Source organism: Lycorma delicatula, chromosome 5 (genome assembly GCF_047948215.1).
Source record: "Lycorma delicatula isolate Av1 chromosome 5, ASM4794821v1, whole genome shotgun sequence".
Taxonomy (NCBI): domain Eukaryota; kingdom Metazoa; phylum Arthropoda; class Insecta; order Hemiptera; family Fulgoridae; genus Lycorma; species Lycorma delicatula.
Window position 1 is genome coordinate 130912726 of NC_134459.1, and position 27597 is coordinate 130940322.

Below are 27597 nucleotides of genomic sequence, written 5' to 3' on the forward strand. Positions count from 1 at the left end.
GTAGTGGTTTTATTTGTGAAACCACTTTGATTTACAATAACACTGGCACTGAAGTTAAATATTACTTTACTTCATTTGGGCTTGAGGCTAAATGTAATTTCTAAATGTATCAAATGAGTAACCAATTTGATTGCAGTGTATTCAGATCAAAGAAGCAAACCTCATCGAGTTTAAAAGCTTTAAACGTTAAAGCCTTATTAAATGTTAAAATTCATAGCAACCAACGAAAATAATTATTTTAAATTATTTTTTCTTCAACAAAGTATAAAATGAATTAAAAAATTGCGTCAAAACAAATTTGCAAATTTTTGTTTTCGTTTTATAAATTCTGAAAGAGGAAAAATATCTTATAGATGAATATCAAAAATAAGTACTCATTTTGACTTTTAAATCGGGATAATCTATATATACAGTAGAATTAAAAAATGTAAATATATGAAAAGTTTAATTAAAAACCTCCTGTTACACCTCTTCGATCGTCTATCTCGTGCATGGGTATAGCAGAATATTAACGGAAAAAGCAACACAACACTACAAAAGCAACACAACACTACAGTATTCTGAATATGTTAGATTAAATTATCACAATATGAAACAAAATATAACATTCTCTTTTAAATAAATAACGCATAGGTATAAAATATTAAGATTAAGATTTACATGTACACTATTTAAATAAATACTATTTTACAAAATAGAGATATCAAATTTTATTAGAAAACACAACATATTCAACATTCTTCTTAACTCCCTTCATATTCCTTCAAGTTTGATAACCACGGCAATATATCTTGCGATGAAACCGATAGCAATAAATAAACGTGTTATAATACCGCAAAATGTTAGTTGGTGTCCTGTTCTTGAAGCAGAGATGTCACCCCTCTCTTAAATTATTCAGTGAATGAAATATACAAAACATTCACACGATTTCTTTCATTTGTGATAGTAAACAGTTTTAAATTACACTTGTTTATAATTTGTCTGATGAACCATTTGTCTTAATTTTATGTTTTATAAAATTTCCTCTGAACAGGGTAAATTGTATTATTACTCATTATTTAAAATAATAATTTTCTTCTATTTAAAATAATTGACAAATATTCTAAAATAGACCTTTTGTGAGAGTCTTAAACGAAGTTACATTCAATGGTATCCAAAAAATTCCTATTGATCTACTGAATTATTTACATGATTCGTTCTTGTTTATTATTCAATATAAGAATGTTTTCATTTAAGTAGAAATTGTTTTATAGTAGAAATTTAATTGTTTATTTGATGTCAAAACCTAAGTCTACGATGAAGGAGACTTTTAAATTAGAGGGATTCAAAAATTGCAATATATATGAGCTTATATTGATCATTCAGATGATCAAGGTTAACTGGATTAGTCTAATCCAGTTAAATACAGTCTTGTATTTAATTTTATTTCTTCTTTCGAAATGGAAAACTTACATAGTTTATGATATACCAAAAACATTATGTAGAAATTCTCTCTTTTTACTACTTCATGTGGAATCGTTATCTATTCCTTTTCGTTTTATCTTTCTCTATATCTCTATATCTACTCATTAATTTCTCTATATCTACTGATGATAATTGCAAAATATACTAAATTCCATTTATTATTAGATTTATAGTGAACAATTTTTAATGTTTTTTTTTTTTTTTTTCAAAATATGTTCCAATGTCCACTTTTTATAGCTTTTTCATAGGATATTTTTAGCAGTATTAAACATGTAATAAAATTTAATTAAAAATTTTGAGATAATTTAATATCTTTTTTATATATATGTGTATAAAATTCGGTGGTTTCTATTGAGTCTGTGGACATACACCTGGAAAGTGAACTAAATAACACCTGGAAAGAATAAACGGTTATTGCTCCTACCAAATGTTTCATTTTTTCTAGATTGTAGCCGTTTAAATTGGTTGCGGTAACAACTAGATATGTTTCTTGCTAGTAATCAACTTTACTGTGGATAAACTAATGGTAAAATCGAATTTTGAAACAAATTGTAATATTTAAAATTAAATTTTTTACAAAAAATGTATCTTTTTGTCTTTCCCGATATATCTTTAGGTTATCGATTTAAGTATCTTTAAAGGTGCGACGGTGTACAGCGCGGCGTGACGGCTCAACCAACACAGCCACTGCCACTGTTATAATGTGTGTGAAGCGATTGGCTGCACGTGACTATAGTTACTTGACTAGAAAATATAAACTAAAAAATGAGAAACATAGTACAATCATCTTCTCGTGGTATTTGTCAGGTAATGTTAAAATCTTTGCAAAATATTATTTCACTTATACGAAGGACGGGTAACAGCTATAACTAGTATTTTTAAGATGGGAGCCAATTATTTTGAAACCCGCATACTTCGGATCACTCAAAGTTTCGAGTCCTGTGTTGACCAAATTATTGCTCAGAAGTAATTACAATACACTGATAGTTTTTATAGATTGAACTGCATTAATTGTTATTTATCAATATTGCCCTCACAAACGTGTGGATGATGAAGACAGTGGGGGTCTTCACTGGGGCTGTATAGCCGGGGTAACACCGGTAGGGGTAACGCGTTACCCCTGCAGGCATTACCCCTGACTAGACTGGAAGGGCTCGCTCTGATCGGCTAGTTAATTAAAAATATTATTGAACACAAAAAAAATTTGTTCTTTCGTTTTTGTTTTTTGTTGTAAATGATTGCTTTAACAGGAATTGAATGGACGGGAATCAACCTAATTATAATTAAATACGTTTGTTTCTGTTTCATTGAAGTTAATAAATTAGTTTGTTTATTAATTATTTATTGAGGTAAAGGTGTAATCAATTCATTCTGTCTATTTACCTTTCAGACTTCATACAAATAATATGAATAGACTTTATAATTTGAAAGATTACCAATAATCATGAACCTGTTACTCAATATTCTGATCTGTCTATACATGAAATTTTAAGAAGCAAAGTTTTAAAAGTTTTATCTTTTATTTGTAGTATATAAAAACTATAGTAATTACATTAAGATGGTTTTTAAAATGATATGTTGAAATTTTTGGCTTTTTCTTATTCCTTACCTAATAATAACTTAGGAACTACTTCTACAACTTGAATTAAATTTTTCACAATAAGAAATCTTGATTACTTGAGAGAAAGATAAAATAAAAAAAAATAACGAATGGTAGTATTAAGATAGCATGAAAACATATTGGGGCTGCAACTTTCTTTATCTATAATGGTTTCTCTCATATTTTTACTTATTCAGGATTTTATCAAAAATATTTAGGAAAAATAAAAATAAGACTGATATAATCTGAAATAATCTATAAATTATTTCTTAAGGTCTTAAGATTCTAATTCCATAATTGTTCAGTTAAAAATATTTTTTACTAATTTTTTGGTGTTTTATACTGTATAAAAAAAATTTCAAGATATATTAAATTTTACTCAGTTTTCAATACATTTTGTCCAATACTATTATTTTATTTTCAACGGAGGATATTACTTGATAGAAAATATTATGTATGTTTATTTTGCGTCCTGTCAAAACCTTGAAAATCCTATTTGTCATGAAATTTACAATACATTTGTTTTAAATAAAATTTTCTTGAATAAATATTGTTAAAAACAGTTAAAAAAGTTTTACAATAATTTTAGATAACATGTGTTTTTGCATAACCAGTTCTCAAATATATATCTTATTTAATCTTACATATTAATCAATCAATCACAGTTTCGATTCCCGGGAAAAATCTGCCATTTTTTCATTTATTATTTTATCCCTTACATTTTCCCCTTTGAAGTACTTATGCATAAATATGTTCAAAATCATAATAAAAAAGTAAAAAGTTAAGTAATTAAATACATATAGTGACACAAATTATATTAATTAAATAGTTGAATAAAAATTTTTAAAGAAAAATGTTACATGATTTTCAATTATCTTTCGATCCACATAATTCCAAATTACTCCATAATAATAATAATAATATTAATAATCCAATAATAAAAATTAATTCATAATAATAATATGGTAATACTAGCATTAATATAATTCTCTAAAACATTTACTAAAATAAAACTACATAACTGAGGAAAAAATCGCCTTTTCAGAATATGTGAAGAGTACGTGACTAATTGTCATTTATTCAGCTAATTTTATTTATATTAATATGTAAAAAGTGAAACGTATTCTGTTAACGCCTCACATTAATTATTAAATTAAAGTTCGGTGATTTATTACTAATTTATAAGCTATTGACTATATCTTAAACCATTTTAAATTCATTCCTGTTAGTCAACGTATAAAATCTTAACCTTTAAACTGCTAAATAATTACCAAGTAAATATATATTAAATTTATAATATAGATCTATAAATTTGTAACTGATAGTATGCAAGGTAAATTATTTCTTATATTACGTAATATAATATTCACTGCGGAATTATTTTTATTTATGATTGTAATAACCAATAATTGCATTAATTTTTTGTCATGAGTAATAAATTACGTAGCATATAAAAATATCCTACCCTGATCAGAATTAGAAAATAGAATTTACCAAATAAAACCGTGAGAGTCCAAAACTTCATTAAAGTGCAAACCATTTTATTAGAGATAATCAGTGAGCTAGATTTATGATAAAAAGCTAATAAAAAAGAGATTTCTGCTTAAACCAGATTCTGGAAGTGGTATGTTTTTTTTTTTAGATAATAGAAGATAAACCAAATCATTTTATGTTATTATAAATTTGTGAACGTCTTGACCCTAGTAGGGAAAGACATCCACTTTGTGACGATCCCGGTCTTCGCACCACTCCCTCCGTTCCTAGCTCTGATGGGTTTTCGTGTTTTGTAGACAAAAAAATAAAAATAAACTAATATCCGAAACGCAAATATAATAAAAACTTATTTTTCTACTCTGGATAAAAATTATTGCCAAAATTTAATATTTATTGCTGTAAATGATCTTTGTTTTATTTGTAAGATTTTTATAGATAAAGAAAAATATATAAATTATAATTGTCTGTCACAAACCAAGAATTATTTCAACTAACGGTTACATCGTAATTTGGAGTACTTATCACGTAACTATAAATAGCCTATCTATTTTTATTTATTAATAAAATTAGAGAAGATTTTGACTTTCTTTTATGTCACAATTTCAGAACAAGAACAGCCGATAATTGAAATGTACACATCCTGAAATAAGATCATTTTTAAAAAGGCACAGTTGCACGTATGTGCCTCATCTGGTAATTAACTATCTGGTATCCAAACGAACCGAGCTGGCTCGAATTGAGTAACACCTTAAACGCTGTTATACTAGCACTAGGGTGTTTGTTAAACACCCTTATTTAGTCATCGAAAGGATTGCTGTAGTGGAAACTATAAATTGTGTATTATTTTTTTTTATTTTTTCAAGAAACGTGTCAATTATTCGCGGAAAAGTTTCCCAATGACAGTATCCCAGCAAAGAGACACCGTTTCGTTTAAAATTGGCGTAAAATAGAGATCGATTCCAAACGAAATAGGGAGCAGCTTTCCGTTAGAACACCAAAGGCCGTAGCTGATATTCAAAGAAAGATTTTTGCCGGTCCGAAAAAACTTCTATACATAAGTTTCATCACAAATAAGTGGTGTAATACAAATCTTCCCGCAAAATTATTCATGATTTCAATTTTAAACCATATTTTGTTATCTGCATGTTTTCATATTTGCATGTTTTCTGTTAATGGTATAGTGGAGTCAACACTCTTTGACCGGCCTATCAATACATAAGTGTATCGTAAAATATTCGAAAAATTCTTCGCTCAGTTAACAAATCGTGAAAAATAGTAACGCTTAAACGTTTAACGTTGCTCAGCCTCAACGTCTTGGTGACGCGAATGATAGCGTCTGGGCCTTTCATCCGGAGGTCCCGGGTTCGAATCCCGGTCAGGCTTGGCATTTTCACACGCTACAAAAATTTCATTCATTTCATCCTAATAATATAAACATGATATATAATATAAACCTACGTTAATATGTTGGTTAGCACGTAATTAGTAACTACGTAGTTACTGCGTAACAAGTAGTTTACTAGTTAGTTTTGAATGCTAGATTGTAGATACCGGTGTTCTTTGGTGGTAGGGTTTCAATTAATCACAAATCTCAGGAATGGTCGACCTGAGACTGTACAAGACTACACTTTATTTACATTCATACCATCCTCATTCATCTTCTGAAGTAATACCTTACACCTGGTTCCGAAGGCTAAACAGTAAAAGAAAAAAGTAACTACCACATACGTTGGTTTTCGTTATTATAAATGTACCTGAAAGTACCCATTTATTTTATTGTATATTATTATTATTATATTATATATTTTATTATATATAAAAATGGAGGATATTCCATATTCTTACTGAAAAGAAGCTATTTTAAAGTAACCCACTTATTTGTCAAAATATTTCTATTATTTTATGTTTTATTTTTCTTTATTTATATACAACTAAAAAAAAATATGTAATTTGATAGACTCTGTTAAATCTATTAAATAAACAAGATTCAAATATTCTAGCTGTAATTATTGATATTATATCTGATCTGCCTAGTTTATATATATATATATATATATATATATATAACGCCGGGTAATGTTTGAAAATCGGGTATGTTAATGATTACAAAGACAGTTCAAAGGTAAACGTATGCAGAACAAATCTGTTCATGCGTGACCTTGACCTGCCACCCTCTTAGTCGATTGTACAATGGAAGAAATAGATAACATAAATTAAATTTTTACGCTCATCCTTTTTATCTTTAATTTTACTTTCATCATATTTGTTCATTCCCATTAAAGACTGAACAAAACCAACACTTCACATAACGTTTATTGATTTTTTTTAATAATTTTTTATTTATAAATAATAGTGAAAAATTAAACAAAAAAGTATATAATAATAATAATAATTATTATTATTATTATTATTATTATTAAATTCTTTTTATATGTATCTGTAAAGGAAGATTTTTTAATTTACTTTTTTCATTTTATTTTACAGCGCGTTTCATAAAAATGTTAAAGAGTTCAAAGTTCTTTTTTATGTATGAATAATTATATGTGTGGTTTTGTTTGTTAAATTTTACTCTTTTTAGACTAATCAGATTAACCTTTTATCCTGTATATGTACGAGTATTCATAAAGTACGCTTACACTTCTGTATACCGCAAATTTGTGTACAATAGCTGAATAGTTCTATTCAATTTTAGATGTAAAAATTTTTTATGTAACCTAATTATTATTTTTTAAATTCTTTTCTTTGTTTTAATTTTAAATTAAGTGCTGTTTTTCAATTATCTCTTTGAAAATGAATAGACTAAAAATACATTTAAGCCATGATTTTTTTATTTAAAATTAAATTCAGTTTACGTTTGATATTTTAATTCTAAAACCAGCAGTATAATTTTTTGGCGTTAATAGAAATAAATACTTTTCAAAAGTCGAATAAATGACTTCTAAATTACAGATTACAGTATTTTTACTCCCCAATAAAAATTTAATTCAGGATGGTATGAGTAAACCATAATTATAAGCCCTGAAATAGTTTTCACACAGCAGTATCAATCTATCCTTTTTGACATAAGTAAATTATAAACGGATAAAAAAAAATCTTTTAAAAAACTTTAGGTTAGCGATAAATTTCGTATGTATTACATTCTTCAATTTATGAAAAAGCTTGAAGAAGTTTTGATGTTTTGTGTTTAAGGAATGAAGGTAAAGTTGTTTTACAAATTGAATAGCAGCTCTTTAACAGTTAACGAAAAACATCTAAAATTTAACGAGTAATAAACAAATAGAATTGGCAGCATAAATATTCCATTGCGTTTGGTGGTAGTTTTTTAATGGCAAGCTATCAATTCAACCTATGCGGTAGAACTCTCAAAAAAGCTATTTTTGTTCGTTCTTACCACAATAATATAAATAATAATTGGTAAAAGACTACCGCATAACACCAATAAATGCAAAATAAGATTATCTAAAAGAGCAGAGTGGCTTGATTTGAAATCAGCTGGATAGATATATTATTAAGTTCCAATATCTATAGTTTTTTCGAGAACACAAAAGTCTTATCATTTTTTTCGTAAATAAATATTACTTACTACTTGTTAAATGTACAACAACATTTCAGAAATAAAATCTAATGAAAATAATAAGACACTAAAGTTTTGTAATACTACGAAGAATCTATTATTACATCTTCAAGAGTCATACGAACCTTTCTTAGCGTTCTCAGTAAAAAACCGAATTTTTTTCTGAAAAATTACATATTTTTTTTGTTACTTATTAAACTCAAATGTTTTTTTAATATTTATATTCTGGTTTTCAATTCTTCGTGGGTAAAGATTTATACTTTTACACATTCTTTCTTTGTTAAATTGACAAATCTCTGGTAAAATAACATGACCTACAAACTGAATTATTTTCTTCTAGTGAGATTATTCTGTTCACTTTTAATTTTAACAACTACTTTAAAACGTCCTTATTTCGAACTATATAAACATCCATTGTTTATGTACAATGGATGATTTTTCTTATTGCTATAACATACTCGGTTACAAAAAAAGTAGTTTTTTTTTAATGTTTTTAATTCGTTATATTTTAATGAAGAAAATTTTCGGGATGAAAACTTGTTTTCTGTAATATAATTTTTATGTATTATTTAAATCGTAATTTTATTTCCTATGTAATAAATTCTGCAACTTCTTGTACATTCTGTTTTCCTATCTTAATATTTCATTTAGGATTACTAAATTTTTCATTTTCATTTTTAATTATTTTGATTTTTAATAATTTTTTTTTCATTTCTGTTACTCTTATTTATTTTAAAATTTAATTTATTTCCTGTGAATGGATTCAAAATTTCATGAAAATATTTTTTTTTTTAATTTCAGATAAAAGCACAATATCATTACTAAATTTAAAATATCTTTGTCTTTTTTTTTACTTGGATTTTACGTTCTACTTTCAAATTTTTCCTTCAATTCCTTTATTGCTTTTTTATATATAAATTGAAAAGCAAAAGGAGTAGACTACATCCTGGTACTCGTTTTCATAATGAAACTTTTTTCTTGGTATTCTCTCGTAAACAAAGCTACCTGATTTTTATTCAAGTAATAAATATGTTTCTTTATACATATTTAAATTTATTATTATTTTTTTTTTATTAAGATTTCAAACACTTCTTCCAGTCCAAAATTATTACTTTATACTTCCACATAATCATTTAAATCGTTATGTTTAAAATTAAGCTTTATAATGATTAAAGACTTATTGTATGATTGATTAATTATCAATCATAACTTGAAAATTACTATGGGTAATAATTTAAATAATTTACCCTAAATTCATGGAATAACTATAAATAACTACTAATATTTACCAAGTTCATAGGTTTTCGGCATTTTGGAAATAAAATGATTTCTTTTCTAACTCTAAGTTAATAAAAGTATTTATGTATTTCTCTTCTGAGCTCTTTATCGAAACTATTTACAGGTATCTTATTGAAAGAGTGGCTATCCAGGAATGGGGGTTTAAATGAATACCAGGAAGGTTTTCTCAGATGATACTCTGCAAAGGATAGTGTATTGAATATTTATGTTATAATTAACGTTAAGATTTGCAAAGGAGGAAGGAAACGTTAGTTTTTTTTTATAGATCTAAAGACCGCCTTTGATAACGTAGACGGGCATGGGGTCTTACAAACTCTCCTGCCTAGGATTGCCTGATAAATTTTTTAACTAAATCTTGAAGATGTATGATGTATGAAAATGTATGAAGACACTAAATCTTTTTTTCCTGTAAGAATGGAGTAATCTGTTTGTTTTGTGCTTCATGCAATGTCAGACAGGGTTTCTTGCTCTTCCCGCCATTATTTGCTCTGTTTGTAAATGATTTGCACGAGGAAGTGGATGAAGGGATACGGATCCCTAACCTGAATATCAGTGTTACTCTGTGCCGATGACCTAGTTTTGTTAGCGTCGAGCCGAAAACACTTCAGACCATGATCAAAAAATTTCAATATTACTGCAGCAAGTGAAAATTAAATATTAATATAAATAATTCAAAAATTGTTGTTTTTAGATGGGGACTAAGGGCTAAGGAGAGATGGACATTGGGAGGCAGTCTCATTGATGTAGTAAATAAGCCGAAGGTAAACAGAGATCAAAACTGTCTTTGATGAAATCAGTACGAAGCAAATAGTACTTGGTTACGGTGGATAAACACCACTAAAAACAAAACGAACGGAGGAAAAAAACAGCAGAAAAACGAAAAACAATTAAATAACAACACAAAGCCTTAGTAAAAACTTCAAAATACGGAGGGCGAGAAAAACACGTATGAATGTATTCACAGCTGATCGAATGTATTTTTTTACATTAATAATAATGTGTTAGAAACAAACACACTATTATTATTAACTGAAGTAAAAATATTACTTATTTAGTTTTAATAATCAGATTTACAAAAGCAATATTTATATATTTTTGATTACTCATATACATTGAAAAGAAGAATGAGTAAACTACGTCCTCATCCTATCGTTTTCACAATGAAACTTTTCTCTTGGTATATTTTTTTAATAATAAATAACGAATAAAAATCTCAAAGGTAATTGAAAACTGTAAATAAAACAAAAATATTAAAACACAAATAAGGACAAGCAATTAATTTAATATGTCTCGTTATTTTATCGTATATTTTATTTTATTTTATTTTATTTATTTTATTATTTATTTTATTTATTTTATTTATTTTATTTATTTTATTTATTTTATTTATTTTATTTATTTTATTTATTTTATTTATTTTATTTATTTTATTTATTTTATTTATTTTATTTATTTTATTTATTTTATTTTATTTTATTTTATTATTTTATTTTATTTTATTTTTATACATATTTTTTACAACGTTCATGTAAATAATTTTATTACACGTTCAAAATTATTACTGGTTTTAAGCAACTACACGACTAAACCATTACCAATTTGTCAATAACAATTCAAATTTAATATTCCTATGAGTATAATTTCAGCGAAACAAATACTGTAACATACTTCTTACTACTGTTAATGTTTAAAAGTTCATTTTACTTAAATCGTTTTTAATGGTATGATATATATTGTTGTATTATCATCACATCTCTAGAAATTAAAAAAAAAAAAAAAAAATAGTTTGATATAATTGTTAATTTTAATAATATTTGTATGATTTTATTAAATATTTATCTAATAGATCTCTAAAAAAATATTTTAATTTTATTAATTTGATATATCGTAGAACAAAATAAAATCTGTTTTTTAAACTTGTAAAATATTTCTGTTTTAATACAGGTCGACCAACACCTAGAGTAACATGGTGGCAGGAGAATGCTTTACTAGACGATACATGGGATACATTATCAGAAAGGAGAGTCCGTAATGTTTTGAGACTAGAACGTTTGGAAAGAAGACATCTTCATGCAATATTTACGTGCCAAGCATCAAATAATAACATTATTGCTCCGATCTCTAGTGCTGTTACTTTGGATTTAAATTGTAAGTATAAATAAATTACTATACTTAAATTAGTTATTTATATATTTTTTATCGTGTTTATCTGGCTTTATTCTTTCTCTTTGGAATTTAGATTTTCAGAGCAACGTTTAGAAAAACTTGTTATTTTACCCTTCTATGACCTACTTTTATTAGTCTGTGCATTAATACGGTATTTCCTTAATAATCTAATCTACTTTGATGTAATGCTCTGTGAAACTAGATTAATATAAATATTTTTAAAGTTTATTTTAGTAAAATAAATTAAAAAACTTTTAAATTAAAAACTCTTTATTCCCTATTTTAGCTATAAGAATTTATGAATTATTTTAATTACCTATTACTAGTGTAGAGAACTCTATCAATTTTTGGGGGTAAAATTAATAAATTCCTATGAATAACAAATTGATTAAGATAACGTTATCATATGAATAAATAAATCTCTTAATGCATTTATATCCATATATTTCAGTAGATTTCTCAAGATTTTAAGTATGAAAAAAAATACATAGCATTTTTTTAATGAATACATACGACTTTTTTTTTCTATAGAAGTTAAAAATAAATAAATATGCTTAAAAATAAATATACTTAAAATTCGTAAAGATTTATTTTGGTAACGAATACAAAAAACAATCATAATTTCGAAAAAAAAATGTGACAACAAGGTTAAAATATTTTCCGGATGGGTTAATTATTATTACTAAAAGTTTATTATTAAAACTTAATATTATTAAAAGTTTAAATAAACGCCAAAAAAATTTGAAAAATACAAGAAATAGATATTTTATTTTTTTGGGGTCATTTGCACCATTACTCTGTCTAGGAAGACATTAAAAGAAATTCATGTAAAAAATATGCAATAAATAAAAATAAGCTTTTTCCGATTATTGGTGAAAGGGGGAGAGAATTTTGGAGCAAAAGTTTTTTTAAAATAGTAAGATAATCGTGCACTCATATATTGAGCTTGATATATAACGGGGTTATGTTTGCAAAATTTTAAGGAAATCGACGTCAAAAATGTTTGTACTACCCGCTGGAAAGATTGATCCCAAAAATTTAGTCAAATTGCATCATATACACGAGTCTCTGAATTTCACGAATTTCACAACATCGGTACATCCAGCCAAAAGTTATTAAGCTTCAAAAATTCAAACTAACGTACATAGATACGTGTGAATATTGTCTACTTTTTTTGTTCTTTGGGGTCCCTGGGTCATGAGACGTCGAAAAATACAGAAAAATAAAAACATACTCATTTTAGACCGATTACTATACTTCCTTCTTGCAGTATAGTTCTGAAGCTATGATGCCAGAAAAGTAAAAGTTATGTGTATAAAATGATTTTTCGCTTGTACTATTTATAGTGATAGGAAATCAAATAAATGTTTTGATTTCAACTAATAATAATTTAAATATAATTATAGATTTGTGTAAATTTAGTTTTAATAAGTAAAAACTTTATTTAATTACTTTTCGCAAATTCAAGGTAACGTAAAATTAAACAGCGCATAATCGTTTTTGTTTCTTAAATTATTATTTTGTCTCAATATAGAATGCTGAGTTAAAATTAAATTTCGTATATAAATAATAAATTTCCCTGCAATATAAATCCATTATTCCTCCATAGAAATTTCATCACAGCTTTCGGAATTGTTACATAGACAAAACGAATATCATTTCATTTATACAATCGTTCTAATAATAAATTTGTGTTGAAATCGCTGGTAAGATTGCAACTTTTAAACTATACCAAAATACTTTAATAAAAATTAAATTAACACTCGTCGCTTTAAGGCAAAATACAGTATAAGTAAATGAAAATAATTTTAAATATTTTACAATAATGTTACTGTGAATACGGTACAACGGTCGAAGCTTTTATCTGTTTATTATTATACTTAAACATTTTTTTAAGGGTTAATTTTATTATTCAGATGTTACACTAATTTTACAGACCGATAATATAACTATGTTCTATTCCTATAAAAAAACAATCTGTTGTAGACACCACATTACTTCCTTTTACGCCTATTAAATTACATACACACATTTTTTGCTGCACTTCATTTACACTTTTGAAAGTGAGATACAATCCTTCAATTCTTTAATAAAGTGAACAGTTACACAATTGTATTGTGATAGACACCACATGCATCACAAATTTTTGTGGTGTCCGTATAAGCAGTTTATGTTAGTTCACATATTCATTTTGTTTCATATCGCTCAAGTAGTTACGTGATGTAAGTGAGAACGTGTCGGATCCGTTACCATGCACACATCGGTTTGAATCCGACTTCATATAATTTTTTTTTTTTAACTTTTTTTTGTTAATTTAATTATATTGATTTATTAATAATTATTAACTTCTGTAAAAATTTTTGAATTACAATGAAAAGTACATAAAATTTTATTTCACTAATACCTTCTGATTTTTTTTCAATCGGAGGTTAATAAATTATTAATAAATCAATATATTTAAATTATAAAAAAAAAACTTAAAAAAATGAAATGAGTCGGATTGGAACCGATATGCTTTCTCTTTTAAGATCTAAATATTTTATTAATTAAAATCTATTTGCCTATAACTGGAACCAATAGAAATAAATACCACTTCTGGTATACAGTTTAAAATCTTTCAATCAGGGCTTATTCTGTAGCTAAATAAGTCTAAAATCCAATGTATTTAAGATTTTGGGTGTATTTGGACACAATTGGTTCAGTCGATTGCAATCAAAAGGGGAGGTGTACAAGTAGATGTTACAACAGTACAAATCCAAAATTTCAACATCCTATGGATAATTGTTTTTGAGATATGTGAAATACGGAGATACGTACGTACAGACGTCATGCTGAAACTAGTCAAAATGGATATTTCTGTTGAAATCAGAAAACCGAAATTTTTCGCGATTGCAATATTTCCTTTACTTCATACAAGTAATAAATCAGTGATATATTGAAATAACGTGACTTAAAAGGAACTGAAATTAGTCAGTGGTAAAGCTTTGGTTTACTTTCTTTAGCGTTGATCATTCTTGGTAATATCTTCTTATAACATATTTTTTAATTTTTTATTTTTGGTGAGTCGGAGGAACCCCATTTACGGGTAGAGTATCGGGCTCGCAACAGATTCCGCAAGATGTTAAAGTGCGTATGTGTGGCTGCGCCTTACCGACTAAAACTTCTATCTCACCACCTTCCCTCACGAGATTAGGAGTCATCAGTTCAGTGGATTAGGAGTCCTCGAGTTTCTTCACCGACTCCCATCTGCACAAGCGCGGACGAACGCCGGCTTCACAGGGGGCTGTCAGTCACTCCTTTGCTCTCCGGCTTTGTTTCTTCTGGGATTCATCTCTCAGGGTCACTCTATACTCCAATCTCTGTGTTCTTGCTCCTTATTTTTCCGCAGCATCCTACTCCTCCTATCCTTTGAGCATATGGTGTACGATGTTGTCTGATTGCATCCATCCCAGTCCGAGTCCTTCCCCGTCTGCATCCTTCTCGGACATACAAAGAAGTGGGGTTGGGGGAAGTATATGCACGATGTGATGCTCCTTCTTCCAAACCTATAAAGGAATGCGGAGAACACACTACGCCCAGACCGGAATTGGGTGATATAGAATCCCACCTCACCATAGTTTCTTGCCATCCAGGCTTCTATCCTGGTTATAACCACCCTTGTCCATCGACCTCTGCTTGTACCATCTCATTCTTCTCTCCACTGTTGGATTAACTGTTCTTTAGCCTTGATTTTTTTATTTATAACATTACATTACATATATTTGTTAAAGAAACGCTCGATTGTACATTAGAGGAAGCTTATAGGATAGATTGTAGACATATTATTATTATTTTTTAAATAATACAATACTTTTGCTAAGGATTAGTAAAATATAACCGTTCATGTCAGAAGTAATCTTTTCGTAAACCAAAAACAAATATATTTTGTTGTTTATTTTTATTATATTATACGTATATTTAATGTACGTGCCTGTGAGTTACGAATTTACTTTATATGTTGCTTTACGATGTACAACTCGTTTCCCTTACACATACAACGGTAAAACTGCCAAACAAATAAATAAAATATATTTTTTATTTGTCTTTGGGATATAGTTATTTCTTATAAGGTTTAAAAGTAGATTTATTTATAAGCTGGATAATTACTTCATATCCCAAGTATATTGTTGAAAATTTATGCCAGAATCAATTTAGGGCTTGATACATGCCCGCCCGAACCATGACCGACATTTTTATAAACTCATGGACCGGTCTGAAAAGTAGACCTTCATGGACTCTGCCCTAAGATTTTAAATACACAAAATCAATTAGTCAGAATGGTATTTAAAACCTGAATAGTTTAATCAGCTTATAAGGATTTTTTCCCGTAATCATATATTTATATTTATTTAAAATTTTTGATTTAACGGCTTTGCAATTTTCCATAATTAATTACACCTAAATTTCTTCTGCCAGCTGAGGACAGTGATGCGTCTATACCTCCTTCCCTGCTCAAGAATGGTGGAGTAAAACTAGTTTAATCCAACTTTTTGTTTTTGATTTTAACTATGTTTTGATATAATATAATCTTTTCGTCTTATTTTTACTTTTATTAATCTTACTTTTTTTTACTTGTTAAATTATATAAATGTTTATCCCTTTTCTACTGATGATGATTGTTTAACGATTGAAATGTTTATTTAGTTTTTAGTTTTATCTTACGTAAAATGTTTTTTTTTTAATGTTTTATACTTCATGAAATATTCTGTAATATATAATTTTGCACATTTAATGACCGATTACCGATTTAATCTTTTTCAATTTTATATTAACGTGATTTTGTATTTAATATCTTAAACAAAAGTTTTCTACGTATTATATGAGTTATAATTTTTTTTATTCATTTTCTACATTTAATCAATTTATTGTTTGGTATACAGATATGCTTGAAACTATTTATATATATATATATATATATATATATATATATATATACCAATAGATATTTTCTGAATTATTTAAATTGCTCATGTAAGCTCAAACTAATTATTAAATAATAGGAACAAAATTTTTAAATATTGAAGTCCTGTATACATCAATGACATTTATATCAACAGCTTTCAGCCAATCAGTTCCCAGCAAAGTAACCGTAAACGTATAGTGTGTTTCTTTTGTAAGCTCTTAATGGGCAGTACGCAATAATTTGTTCTACTGTCTGGAGAGGTTCACCACATTCACAGTTTGTGGTAAGCTACCGAACCTATTTATTCAAAAGGTAGTATGACCTTCCACGCCCCTTAAAGAAGTTTTGATTATTAGACTTGTATTTTTTTTTTTTTGGTTATTAATTAGTTAATGAAATTGTATTTTTAGATCTAATTTTATATTTTTTTTAAGTGTGTTTTATTGTTCGTATTAAATTTAACCCATGATGTTTAATTATGATTTCAAGTAATTCCGAAGATTTTTCCTTATTTTTTAATTGCATACCAACAGTTAATCAACCTTTTGATTAACTAATGATCTCTTTTTTGTTTAATGAGCAAAAACGAAAAAAAATATTTGAAATTATGTAAAAATAAATTCATAGAATTAAATAACATCAAATTTTGAATGATGTCTATGCAGTATGGAAGTATTCGAAAACTTTCGTTTAAATTTCAACCGAATTTTTAGAAGTGTCTAATTTTCTGTGTTTTATTTGATTTTACCGTGCAGCGTGCAGTTAATGTTATCTATTTCTATTATCGTCTTCAATTTTCTTTCATTTTACTGCTGTCTAAGTAAGTATTTTAATCTAAAAAAATGTATACAGCAGCTAAATCTTTTCTATTAAAATATGATTAATTTAATATATCAGATTAAAATTATCAAACTGAGAAGAATATCTCTTCAAGTTTACGGCGCAAGTTAGTCGGTTTTATTTTTAATTCCTTTTACGAAGTAAAGGAAGTATTGTGATCGCAAAAAATGTCGGTTTTCAGATTTTAACGGAAATATCCTATTTGACTAGTTTCAATGTGAGGTCTATACGTACGTGTGAATCTTGCATAAATCAAAAACCATTCACCATAAGATGAAATATTGGACTTAGGACTGTTGTAACATCTACTTTGCACCTTCCCTTTCGATTGCAATTGACTGGAGCAAAAGTGTCCAAAAAAGACCAAAATCTTTTGTTTTGTCCAAAACATTTGGATTTTTGACTTTTTCTTAGCTTCAAGCCCTCATTGAGAGATTTTCAACGACATATCATAAGTGGTACTTATTTTCATTGGAGTTACAGCCAAATAAAATTTTAATTAATGAAATATTTGGATCTTACAAGGGGAAGTCACATCGGTTCAGATCCGACTTCATCTCCTTCTTTTTTTTTAATTTAAATATATTGATTTATTAATAATTATTAACATCTCACTGTAAAAAAAGGTTTATGATGAATAATAATTGAATAATAAAAAAAGAAAAATTAGAAGTTATTAATGAAATAAAATTTTTAGTACTTTTCTTTTAAAAAAAAAATTGTATATGTAATTTATTAGGAGTACAAGGTAGTCATGTGATGTCCACATCAAATTTTTTTTTCTATGAAAATAATATAAAATTTCTAATTGAAGTCAATCTGTACCTATCTTCCTGTTACTTTTCCATGTAATAATTGATGAATTTATTAGATTAGATGGGGAGTCTGTTACCTCTACAATATTCAGTAGTCGTTATATATTTGTAAAAACAGTAAGTTGGTTTTTCTTTAAATGTTTTTTCTAATTAAAAATATTCTCTCAGATAATTTATAAGTCTCTGTTTATTTCAATATAATTTTAGGTCTTGTAATAAATGACAAAAAATGCAATTAACTTTCGTTATTTTATTTATTTCTAAATATTTAAAAAGCAGATGAACTGGCGCTTTTTTGACTTTAATAAAAATGAATACAGGCAATAATTTTGCGAAATTTTCCTTACATTAAAAATATTTACAGTAGTCTTCTAAACTAGTAAATAGTTGTCAAATTATTTTTAAATTACACATCCCCCTTTAGGCTATAATACAACTGTTAACCAATCCTTTTTTATATGTAATTTGAAATTTAAAATTCGAAAAATGTATAACTCTTTAAAACCTTAGGTTTTTTATTATTATTATTACTCTTTTTTGGTGTACGGGAAGGGTTTTTTGATTTCGTGGGTGGTTAATTGAATTTTTTTGTAATTTTTATACTTATTAGCTTTAAAAAATGTTCGAATAAAACTTTCCCTTTTGAGTCATAAGTTCCAAACAGTCTCATGACAATTTGAATTTTATTTATTTTTTTAATTTTTCGTTCAGGAAATGCGGTAAATATAATAAAAAGATGTTTGCATTTGCCTTAAAAATTTCGAGATAGTATTCATGTGGTAATGGGAAACTACAAAAACCCCGTATTCTATTTTTATAAAAAAAAATTAACGTCTTCAATGTCTTTAAGACATGAATCTGTATGTAATTTAAAAAATTAAAGTATCAATTTTCTATTCGTAAAGATTTGTTAAATATTTTTTTTGGAGAAATTTTTTGACAGATTCTTCAAAACATGAAAAATGGAAGAAATGGATAAATAGTAATTTTGACCCATTATAATAGTTTCCCCCTATTTTATTAATTTATTTATAATGACTAAGGAAGTAATGATGCATAATCGCATTTTATCATGCTTTTAAATGTATATTTAATCTTTTCCTGGATGTGATTTTTATAAAGTTTATGTTTTAATATACCAATATGTATTTACGTGATGCTTAATTAACTGGTGGAATTTGTGTACAATAGTTATTTGTAATTTTACGAGTACGAGTTGAGCTATTGATGTAACATATTATTAAATGTTATTATTTTTGATGTAAGAGGAAAATTTTGAGGAACGTTATTTTAGGTCGGGCTATTTATTTTACATTATTAAGTTTGTATTCTTAAGTATAATCCGATTACCAATTTTGAAATTAATTTTTCTTTTATGGAGTTTAGTAAGTAAAATATTTTGGAGAGATTTTAAGACGCTTCTAGCTAGGAAGTTGGGTAACATTAATCCTTAGTGTATAGTGTATTTATACACAAAACTACATCACAAAAAAATAATATAGTTCATTCATGTTTTATCTTCACATATAAAATATATAACTAGAATTTCACTAATAATTTTATTAGTTGTATTCAAAAAAGTTCCAAAATAAAGAGTATTTGATTTAGGATTAAAATAAATTTATTTATAAGAAAATATTTTTCAGAATGAGAAATAATAGAAATAAAATAAAAAAACACGGTTCGAAGACAATTATAAATTTTATTTTCTCAAATATTTCATCTTTGTTTTCAATATAATTTTTCATTCAAAGTGTTAACGTTTATGGGAGGGGAAAATTTGATAAAAGAAAACGCTCAAGAAATATTTATAAAAGATACAAAACTAATCTTATATTTTTCTTAAGTAGTTTTCATCATTAGATTCATAAGACATAATAAACGTGAACACAAGATAGAAAATTATAAATAATAACAAACATCACCTTCTTATAACACGATACTGTTATAATTATTTTAATTGGACTGAATTTGGTGACACATTGATTATATTCACATTAAATTTATTTCGCAATTTATGTTAAATATCTTTATGATGGTAAACGAAACCCTTTCTACTGGTGTTTATTTTACATATCTTGGTTTTTTTATTATTTTTCCTATTAATTATAAAACCTGATCGTGCTTATATTAAATAGAATGTTAAATAACTAATATTAATATTAGCATTAATAAAAAAAAGATAGAAGAACAATTGCTAACATGTACAGGAACCAAACAGCAACAGTAATAATTGAAGAACATAAGAAAGAAGCCGTAATAAGAAAGGGAGTCCGACAACGATGTTCCCTATCCCCGTTACTTTTTAATCTTTACATGGAACTGGCGGTTGATGATGTTAAGGAACAATTTAGATTCGAAGTAACAGTACAAGGTGAAAAGATAAAGATGCTACGATTTGCTGATGATATAGTAATTCTAGCCGAGAGTAAAAAGGATTTAGAAGAAACCATGAACGGCATAGATGAAGAACTATCGCATGAAAATAAATAAGAACAAAACAAAAGTAATGAAATGTAGTAGAAATAACAAAGATGGACCACTGAATGTGAAAATAGGAGGAGAAAAGATTATGGAGGTAGAAGAATTTTGTTATTTGGGAGTAGAATTACTAAAGATGGACGAAGCAGGAGCGATATAAAATGCCGAATAGCACAAGCGAAACGAGCCTTCAGTAAGAAATATAATTTGTTTACATCAAAAATTAATTTAAATGTCAGGTAAAGATTTTTGAAAGTGTATGTTTGGAGTGTCGCTTTATATGGAAGTGAAACTTGGACGATCGGAGTATCTGAGAAGAAAAGATTAGAAGCTTTTGAATTGTGGTGCTATAAGAGAATGTTAAAAATCAGATGGGTGGATAAAGTGACAAATGAAGAGGTATTGCGGCAAATAGATGAAGAAAGAAGCATTTGGAAAAATATAGTTAAAAGAAGAGACAGACTTATAGGCCACATACTAAGGCATCCTGGAATAGTCGCTTTGATATTGGAAAGACAGGTAGAAGGAAAAAATTGTGTAGGCAGGCCACGTTTGGAATATGTAAAACAAATTGTTAGGAATGTAGGATGTAGGGGGTATACTGAAATGAAACGACTAGCACTAGATAGGGAATCTTGGAGAGCTGCATCAAACCAGTCAAATGACAAGACAAAAAAAAAATGAAACAAATTAGAAAAACCCTCTAAAAAGTAAAAAATAAGAATTAAATCAAATTGAGAATTTTAAACAAAAAAAATATAATATATTAACAAAAATAAAAATGCACTGAAAAGTAAAAAATAAATTATATAAATATCTAATAAATAACCAATAAATAAAAAATAAATAAATGTAATAATTATTAAATTTTAAAATTAAAAGTAATGAAAATAGTTAAATAAAAGCGTGGCGCCATTTTTACAATTTATTTAAAACAACACAATATTTATTTTTCAACAATTAATCTTCATTCTCATTTTCAATAACGACGCGAGGAGGCGGAAAGGTCTTCTGGAACCTCTCCAGTTGAGACCGACTAGCTACAAGTAACAATCTGGGAAAGGTGCACCCACTCGCTTTCTTTATACGTGTTCTCACATAGTTGAAGTTTATAATATAAGCCAAATTGAACGCACTCTTTTCGCTAAAAGTTTCATTTTAATTAATTATGAATTTTTATTTAATGAATTCATAATTAAGATTACAATTAAAATAATGATAATAATTAATAATTTTTCAGATTACCATCAAAATGCAATAAATTTGTGCAACATTTCTAAATTTAATTTTTATTTTTAATCTTAATCTTATTTTTAACCCTTAAAGGTCATCTCGGTGCAAATTTGAACCATCAAAGAATTAAAACTTGAGTTATTTTATTACATATAAATAAAGTATATATATATATATATATTATATATACTTAACAACCTCATTAAACAAAAGATATATTTTATAATACAACAAATGTCTATAAATACTTATTTGAAAAGATTGTTATAAAAACTGTGCCATACTTTTATTTAACTAAATATTTTCATTACTTTTAATTTTAAAATTTCATAATTATTACATTTATTTATTTTTTTATTTATTGGTTATTTATTAGCTATTTATATAATTTATTTTTTACTTCTCAGTTCATTTTTATATTTGTTAATATATTATATTGTTTAAAATTCTCAATTTGATTTAATTCATATTTTTTACTTTTTAGATGGGTTTCCTAATTTGTTTCCTTTTTTTATTAATGTTAATATTAATATTAGTTAAATAAAAGCTTTTTTAAAAAATAATTTTTTATATGTAATCAAATATATTTTTGTAATTTTTTTTTGTTTTTTTTTTGTTTTTTTAATATTTTTTACTTTTTAGTCTTATGAACAATGAACTTTTCATCCAAAAAAACTATTCTTAATAATATTTATATCTGACTATTATTGTTTGTTCTACTTTATTTGTTTATTAAGACTAAAGAGTAAAAATATTTATTTTTACACATCAAAGTTACATACGTGTATCAAATTTCAATCATATTCATACGATAGTTCATGAGAAATGAACATTTTCAACCAAATGCATGAATTTAGCGTAGGGGGGCCAAATGCATTTCGGGGCATGGGGGTGGGTCATATCAAATTTCAACACCGTAGTACTGTACTGTCATCGAAGTTACATAGGTGAATCAAATTTCATTGATTTTCATAAGATAGTTCATGAGAAATATTATTTTCAGCACCATACATGAATTTAGGGTAGGGGTAGTGCGTGATGGATGGGGGTGGGTCATATCCAAATTCTAACACCGTAGTATTGTATTGTCATCGAAGGTACATACGTGTACCAAATTTCATTGATTTTCATACGACAGATCAAAAGATATAGTAGTTGCAAGATTTGATTATAACTAAAGCAAGTTAAATAAAAGCTTATAAAAATAAAAGCCAAATATTTTTTAATGTTTATTATTTTATTGGTATTCATTTCTGATAATTCATCTGTACCTATTTATAACGGAATTGTGGAGATACATTAATAATATTTGAAAGAAAAAGCTTCTTTTGAAGAGTTATCTTACTAACCACTTGTTGAAAAAAATTTATTTTATACCACATTAAACCTTTGTCTTTTCTGCGGTATCTTCAGCGTTTCAATTTATTTTAAGCTCACCTGCGTGAATAATAACAGGTAACGCATAAATGAAATCTGTTTCTATTTCTGTTTTTGCAGAAATATAATATAAACCTTCCATAAATTCGTTAATATATTTCGATATTTATATATATCTACTTAAGTAGATTAAAAAACGATTTAATTTATTTATATAGGAATTTATGTATCATTTAAAAATCTGTTTACCGGAGTATTGATTATAAAGTAACAGATTATTTTGCAAAATTTGCCTGTTCTTGACTCAATAAAGACAGGAATTTTTTTTTATTGAGCTACTTTTTAAAAAAAATAAATTTACTTTAAATAGCCTCATAATTTCAGTGAATTGTAAGGTAGAAAATAAAAATTTGTCGTAGGAATTTCTATTATAATCATTAGGTACCTCAGCCGTCTGTTTGGAAAAGAGTACACACACATAAAATAATCGTAGAGTCCTATAAAGGCATTGTATTTATCGTTAAAAATGTTTAGATGTGCAACCGTTTTGAAGGGACTGTATGTAGTCTTTTTAATTACATATCCTGAGTTTTCTGAGTTTTAAAGGAACTTCTTTTACCCGTTTTATCTCTTTTTTAATGTTTAACGTTTTTAATTGAAATTACCTACTTACCCTAATTCTGCTGTTAAAATCTATTATTAAAAACATTTACCTACTTGGTACTCCTCAGAAGATCTATGAGGCTTGCAAGGTCAAATGGTCCGTGTACCATCTGCTCGTTGACTGCCCAATCTTTAGAACCATCCTACAAAACTTAGACCTGTTCGGATATGAAATTTCTATTAATCCAGAACGAAGGAATAAAATGTCTGTTGCGGTTCCTCTCCTACAGTGGAATGAAGAATACGATTTAGTGATTTTTGTCTGATTTATCTATTTTATTTTGTATTTATTGTTGTCACTTGTCTATGTTTTGTTCAAATTTGTTCATTTTTGTTCTTTATGATTTTGTTGTTTTATATAATACTTCATGATAAATAAAAGCATTAAAAAAAAGTTTACTTCATCGAGAGCTTATAAAAAAGAATTTCATTTAACGATCTTAATGACACATAACATTTTTTTTATATATATAATTACAGATTAGTTTTTTGTCAGCTGTTATCAAAATTGTGGATGTTAAATTTTTATTACTGCTAAAACATGCAAAAACATGGTTGATTTATTGCATAAATTGCTGTATTATCCACAACTTATATTCCGAATAGTTAAAACACTTACGTGTAAGAAAAATTACCGAAGTTTAATATGGTGTAAAATTTAATATTTTCTATCAAGAGATCTTGTGTTAAAGAAGGTTTTCTTTTGATTCAAATATTCTACCAAATTATAACCTTTCTAAGACAAAAATTTCCTTTCATGACGTATGTTTAGTTATTTATTTTTTCGTAAATGATCGTGAGTGTTTTATTTTGTGGCTCTTTATAAAGCATACTAAATTGGAATTGATACATATTATGATCAGAAGCCAGATAACAAAGTATTGTGTATACGCTTGGGGGTACTTTTGGATACGTGTGCTTACTTTTACAAAACTGAATTAACTACAACATCCTAATATGTGGTTAGGAAGTATAACATCAATTAATTAAAAATAAAAAAAAAGAAAGCTTTTCATTGTAATTTCATTGAAGTGTCGTTAAATTTCAACAAAGTTATCATAGTTTTAGGATTTAAAAAATTTATAAAGATGTATGTTAATTTTTCAAAAATATTATTAAAAAAAAGGAATGAATTTTATTTAAATTGTAATAAAAAATTGAAATTTTATTAATAGAGGTTTTTGTTAAATAAATGATAAGAGGTTTCAGGACGTCATTTAAGAAGGAATAGGCCTATTCGAAAATCTCATCTGTTACTGACATTGTGGTTTATTTTCCGTTTGACAGGTTCATTCTAGAAATATCTGTTCTCACTGATAACTGCACCCCGTAAGGCCTATATTGTCACTTTTTGTCACTGTCATATCTCAAGAAAGTTATTTGCTGAAAATTATTATTTAAAATAATAATAATACAAATTCCTTTATGTGTAATCATATATTGTATTTAATTTATAAAGACATACAAATATGTTTTTTTTTTTCTAAATACAATAAATTCAAAACTTTTAACGTTTTATTTAAAATTTTTAAGGTATATATAAATAAATTAATTAAATTACTAATTAAATGTTTTACTTTAATTATCGAAGCAAGTAGGAAAAGTAATTTCATAATTTTAAGGGGTTTGACGATAATAATCAGATAAATAGACTGACTTTTTTTTAAATTAGGAAAGCTTTTAGACGAAGCTGTACGTCATAACTATGAATTAATGTATAACTAATCGCGTGCGCGCGCGTATGTAAACATTATTAAACCTTGCTTAATATTAAACAAAAATTTGCACATATAAATAAGACAAAAAATAAAAATGAAGAAAATATAAATCATTCCCGACAAAACTTTCACTAAAACTGATCTCTACTTTACATATTTTCTTAGCGGTTGGTAACGGAATTCAGAGAACTATGACTTCATCAATGAACTTCCTGCATTAAGATCGATTTTTTGGTTTTACACATAGTCATCGCCAAAGATGTTTTAAATTTCTTCACGATTTTCTGTTTCTCAGCTCCGCCTTTTCTGGTGTTTCTCTTTGCATAACTTTTTTACTGTATATATAGCTCTTTTACATTCTAAGTTCACAAAATTATACTGTTACTATACTTGGAAGGAAATTTTATTCAGTAGACGAAGGCAATAGTTAGGAACTAATGATTTAAAAATCTTTACTGGTACACACAGGCGTCGATCTATCTACCAGCTATCACAGTAGAAGATGTAAAATTTGATTATTGTATTAACCAAGTATATTACAACTTATTTTATTAAATTACCAACTGAATACTTTAAAGTAAATTTATTCAGATAACTTAATTCCTCATAAATAGTTCTTTACTTTTATATAGATATAGTTCAGTTACTTATTGCTATACAGAGTATATGTAGTTTTTTACAATAAACTGTCTTAACAACAGACAATCTGTTACCCCTAGAGTGGTATTCAATTTCAAATTGCAAGGTAAACCATCAATGTTTTATCAGCGTAATTGGTGTCATCTGTACTAGAAGTATTACTCCCAACTAAATGTAAGATTGTCATGACATTAGATTAAAAATTTGTGGTAGAGTTAGGTATATAAAATTACACACAATGAAACTTCCTTTAAAAATTCAATTTTCCTTAATAGCAAAAGGAACAAACAAGCGAATGTTCAAAAATTAAATTTAAATACACGTCGTCGTAAATCAGCTGATTTCGAAGTCAAAGTTTTCAGGTTTTAAATCCTAATAAAGGTAGTTGCTTTTATTCGGATTTGAATGGTAGAACGTGGACACCGGTGTTCTTTAGTGGTTGGGTTTCAATTAACCACACGACTCAGGAGTAGTCCGCCTGAGTTTGTTCAAGACTACACATTTACCAGTACAGTTACATTACACTAATGATTTTAATTGTTGATGCGATTATAAATAAAACCATAAAAAAAGAAAAATTAAATACAAATTATATAATAATTCTGTGAAAAATATATGTAAATGAATTATAAACCGATGAAAATTAAGAAACTTTATTTCATAACAAATTGTGGTAATTGCATTTATCTTAGCAATTTCTTAAAGATTTTAATGAAATTATTTAAAAGCAATAATTTAGCAATTCAACCGGTATAATCCAGTTAGTTATTTATATTCTGAAGGCGTAAACACATTTAAAAAAGTATTTTTAAGCTAAAATGATAGATAAATTCTAGAGGAAGATTGTAATGAAACTTCATGTAAATTGTCCCGTTAGTTAAGGAGTTTCTGAAACACACACACACGAGCACGCGCGCGCATACACAAAAGCAGACGTGTAAAATTTATGTTTTAAGTTTAAAAAAATACATTTTTTGTAACATTTAACTAAGGGATGAGAGTGTGGACAGTAAACGACCGTTTAGTAAAACCTGTCAACATTGATATTATATTGACATGTAATTTATTTCAGTATTATGATTTATATTTTATAAATCCATATATTATAATAAAATGTCTATTCTAAAATACCTTCTTTTTTTGGCATTCATAAAAAAAAAATTGTGATTTAGTTTTAAAATGAAATATACTAAAGGACGGTAAAGGATGAAAAAAAAAGTACAAATGTGACCAACGAGATGGAATAGGTTTGATATTTGGACGGATGCCAAATGTAGAGTCAAACACCACCT

The 27597-nt window shown here is 26.8% G+C and overlaps 1 protein-coding gene across 1 annotated transcript in view; it reads left to right on the forward strand.

The window, feature by feature from the left end:
* The window catches only part of LOC142324536 (neural cell adhesion molecule 2-like), a 1211812-nt gene that overhangs the window by 551332 nt on the left and 632883 nt on the right, over nt 1-27597 (forward strand). The window contains exon 5 of the mRNA XM_075365375.1: nt 11376-11579. Coding sequence (XP_075221490.1) covers nt 11376-11579 — 204 coding nt within the window. The remainder of the gene's footprint in view (nt 1-11375; nt 11580-27597) is intronic.